General features: G+C 36.2%; 1 protein-coding gene across 1 annotated transcript; it reads left to right on the top strand.

The window, feature by feature from the left end:
* Window positions 1-1564: 1564 nt before the first annotated feature.
* On the top strand, window positions 1565-2596 carry LOC110444574 (ras-related and estrogen-regulated growth inhibitor-like protein; the record flags this gene model as incomplete). The annotated part of the gene is made up of 1 exon (XM_021488944.1): window positions 1565-2596. A coding segment is annotated over one exon (477 nt), but the record flags the coding sequence as incomplete, so codon positions are not given.
* Between the last annotated feature and the right edge of the window lie 1058 nt (window positions 2597-3654).

Raw genomic sequence — 3654 nt, 5'->3', positions numbered from 1 at the left:
ACAGGTGTGTCACATACATCAGACAAGTATGTCACATAAATACATCAGACATGTATGTCACAGATATCAGACGGGCGTGACACAGATTTTGACTTCCCATATCATAGTACGGCGTTTGGGACACATATTCATAATATATATTTGAAATATTTCTAGGTTTACCTGAAACGATAGAAAGTGCAAATAGACATACTGTAGACACGTTTATGTGTCAGAATATAATTAGCTCGCCATGTTTGGACAAATCTCAAATATTGTTACGCACAAAGGTAAACACAATTCGTCAACATAAATCTAGGTCATATTTAATGAAAAGAAATATAGGTGAGTGACTTGGTCAAGTCGCCATATGTCCTTGTCAGTGTCCTCGGTCCGGACAGGAAACCGTCTGTACTACGCACGTCCAGTGGACAACACAGATAAATACTCTAATTAGGGCTCTATGTAAATTTGACTTGTTCTCAACAAAATCTTGATAAACCTATTGATGAGAGACGGCCAGAATCTTTTAAACCATCACAAAATGTTCCCGACATTTTCTTGATAATGTTCATGTACAGATAAGGGCATCGTTTCATTTAGATACATAAACTAATTTCATTTCGAAATTGTAACCACATATCAAAACGAAATGAAATCAAAATAGATTGCTCCAGACGGAACATCTGATCTCTAGCGTCTGCCTTTGTCCTTTATGTAGAAAACGACTTCATATGTTTTTTTGCCGAAAATCACAACCTGATACTGATACTTAAGTCAATGTATTTTTTGTACGTGATCTTAACCGATAGTTTCGACAAGACGACCAGCGTCTGTTAGTGGCGATACCAGGCCGGTGTGGTCAAATAACAGTCGGGTAGAATCATAGCGTACATTGTCACAAAAGCCTAGACGGTATTGAATCAGTAATTGGACGTTATTTGTATTTAGCTAGGTCTGCACATGTTGTATTGTAGTCAGGTTTGATTACAATAATAATACCTCAGTACCTTTGTCATCGATACAAAATTTCGATGATAATGAAGAGTCATTGATATATGAATATCTTGATGATAGCTGACAAGTAATTAAAAAGCAATGCTCAAAACATAATTCTTACCTAACACGAGTAACGTGTTAATAAATCTAATATATCCAGAATACTGTTTTTACTAATATAATGCTATCATTTCTTATAAACAATGTATGTTCATTAAACAATTAATCCATTGTTAATCTGTATTCATTAAATGTTTTAGTTTTCAAATGGCATAATTGTACTTAATGTTTTATGGCCTTTCCTAAATGATCTGTTCACGAGGGAAAGGGTCATAGGAGAACAATCTCAGTACCGTTATGTCCTTATCCTATCTATATTGTATATCCGGGGTTTTAGCCTTTATTAGAATGGATATCACTTTGGCATTATAGAAATTATATCTTTAAATATCGTCAACTTACAACAATTTCGACATTGTTTGAAAGGGCAATTACAATGTATGCTATTATTAGGTAAACAAACGGGCTTTCGGACCAGGCACATCTCAGTTTCTTTATTTTAAATATCATTTAACTTAATTTTCTTTTCTTTCAGGATTGTTCTACACTTCCGGCGGATGGCCAAATAACATGGGCTGATGCGTTTATCATTGTATACAGTATATGTGATAAGTATTCGTTTGAACGCGCTAAGCTGCTCCTTGAGACAGTCAACAAACAAAGATCGTCGTCGTACGTCCCAACATTACTTATCGGCAACAAAACGGATCTAGAACACCGCCGGGAAGTAGGTGTCGATGAGGGCCACCAGATGGCGCTTGAGTTTAACTGCCAGTACTACGAGGTGTCAGCAGCCGAGACCAACATCACTATAAGTGTTGCCTTCCAGGCACTTCTGCGAGAAACTAAAATTGTGCAACAGAATAAACCTTTATTAAAACGAAGACGAAGCTCTCTTGTAACCGTATCACGGAAATTGGGAGCCATGTTCGGAAAGAAGGACAATGAACTGGATAGGAGAAGGACATCAGTTGATATTCCAAGTCCTAAGCTGACGTCATGACGATGACGTCACGGAGTGATAGGAAATATCAGTTATTGTCATCCTGCATATCATCTATTGATTGATACCAATGAATATATTGAGGAAATCTAACCCAAAGTGTAAAAACAGTATTGAAAGCAATAGGAAAACTGTGGAAATCCTCTATCTTAGGTTTCACATTGAATCTGATTTATTTGTTCCGTCGTATAATGTCGTATTGTTTATAGCGTGTACGCTGGATTATAAATATCCATCAAATTGCTATGAAAACGTGATATGAGGTTTACAACATATTAATGTAGTGCAAAGACGCTTACCCTGTAATCACGCGGAGAACGAGATCATAAACCCAACACCTCGTTAACCCGATGTTGACGCACAGTTCCCGGGTAATACGACAGAGAATGACAGGCTTTCGTCGATTTTGTGACCAAGACGAACATGTGATTTGTTTACGTTGGCGTGAAACGCCAGGTGTGTGTGATAGTTGTTAAATAATATTGTTACTGTTGTGTTTCAGAGATGCTATTTGATATCTTGTAATTAAAGCTGAAATCCTGCTTTCATCTTAAAAGAGTATATTATCGTGTTGATATTTTTTTATTTTGATCCTGCACATTAGATTTGCTTCATATTTGAAACAAAACTCAAACACTGATTCAGTTTTACGGAAAACAAGAGCGACATCTATTTATATTGTGGTATGATATAAGAAAGCGCTGTGGTCCAATCATTTGAACACATGCAAAATACATTAGGTGACATAAAGACTTCAATGTTGCTTACAACAGTAATCGGAAACGGGGGACAACATATCTGATTTGGAGATAAAACACGGTGGTCCCTATAAATTGTTCCGTAATTCGCGTATATATGTATGTTCGAAAATTATTCATATTATTAATGTAATTATTCCGATTTTGATGATATTTTATATTTTTGTTTGTTTGTTCTGTTTTTAATCAAAACAATTGGTTTGAGAACGACTTGTACATTATACATAGTTCTAAAATTCATAAATTGTGTTCAATGGAAACATTGTAATAATACACTTAAAATTTAGACAATAACTTAAGGTCAGCTCTTTAAGACTAACTAAAAGGTCAGTAATTAAAAAACATATACAACTTATTCATTTTGCAACAACTAGGAATCGAGTTATTTCCACTTATACTTACCTCTCTTGTTAGCACGCAGAGGGTCTTATTGTGAGAGGAAACCGGAGTAACAGGCGAAAATCCACGTGGTCGGGCAGGTGACACCTTACGATTTCACTTCCGATCGGGGAATCTAACCCCGGCCGCCATGATGAAAGGCGAGTGCGTTTTTCACTGCGCCACCCGATCAACCTGTCAATATTCTAGTGAATTTTCTTCGAGGACCACAATTTATACAAGTTGGTCATACATCAGATGGATCGGCTTACTAAATCACAAAATTGCTTGCGCTTATATTGGATACACAGGAGGCTATCTTTTAATTTATTGAATTTCGAATCCTATATAAATGTACATAACACCGAACCAAAGTTAGAATGTTTACTTGTATCCGCACACAATGCTATTAGTAGTATTGTGATAACAACTAGGTAGTAACAAGGGAAGGCGTACAGTAGAATAAATGTCTACATC

This window comes from Mizuhopecten yessoensis, unplaced genomic scaffold (genome assembly GCF_002113885.1).
Source record: "Mizuhopecten yessoensis strain PY_sf001 unplaced genomic scaffold, ASM211388v2 hete_36145120, whole genome shotgun sequence".
Lineage (NCBI taxonomy): Eukaryota > Metazoa > Mollusca > Bivalvia > Pectinida > Pectinidae > Mizuhopecten > Mizuhopecten yessoensis.
This window is presented reverse-complemented; position numbering and strand designations above follow the sequence as displayed.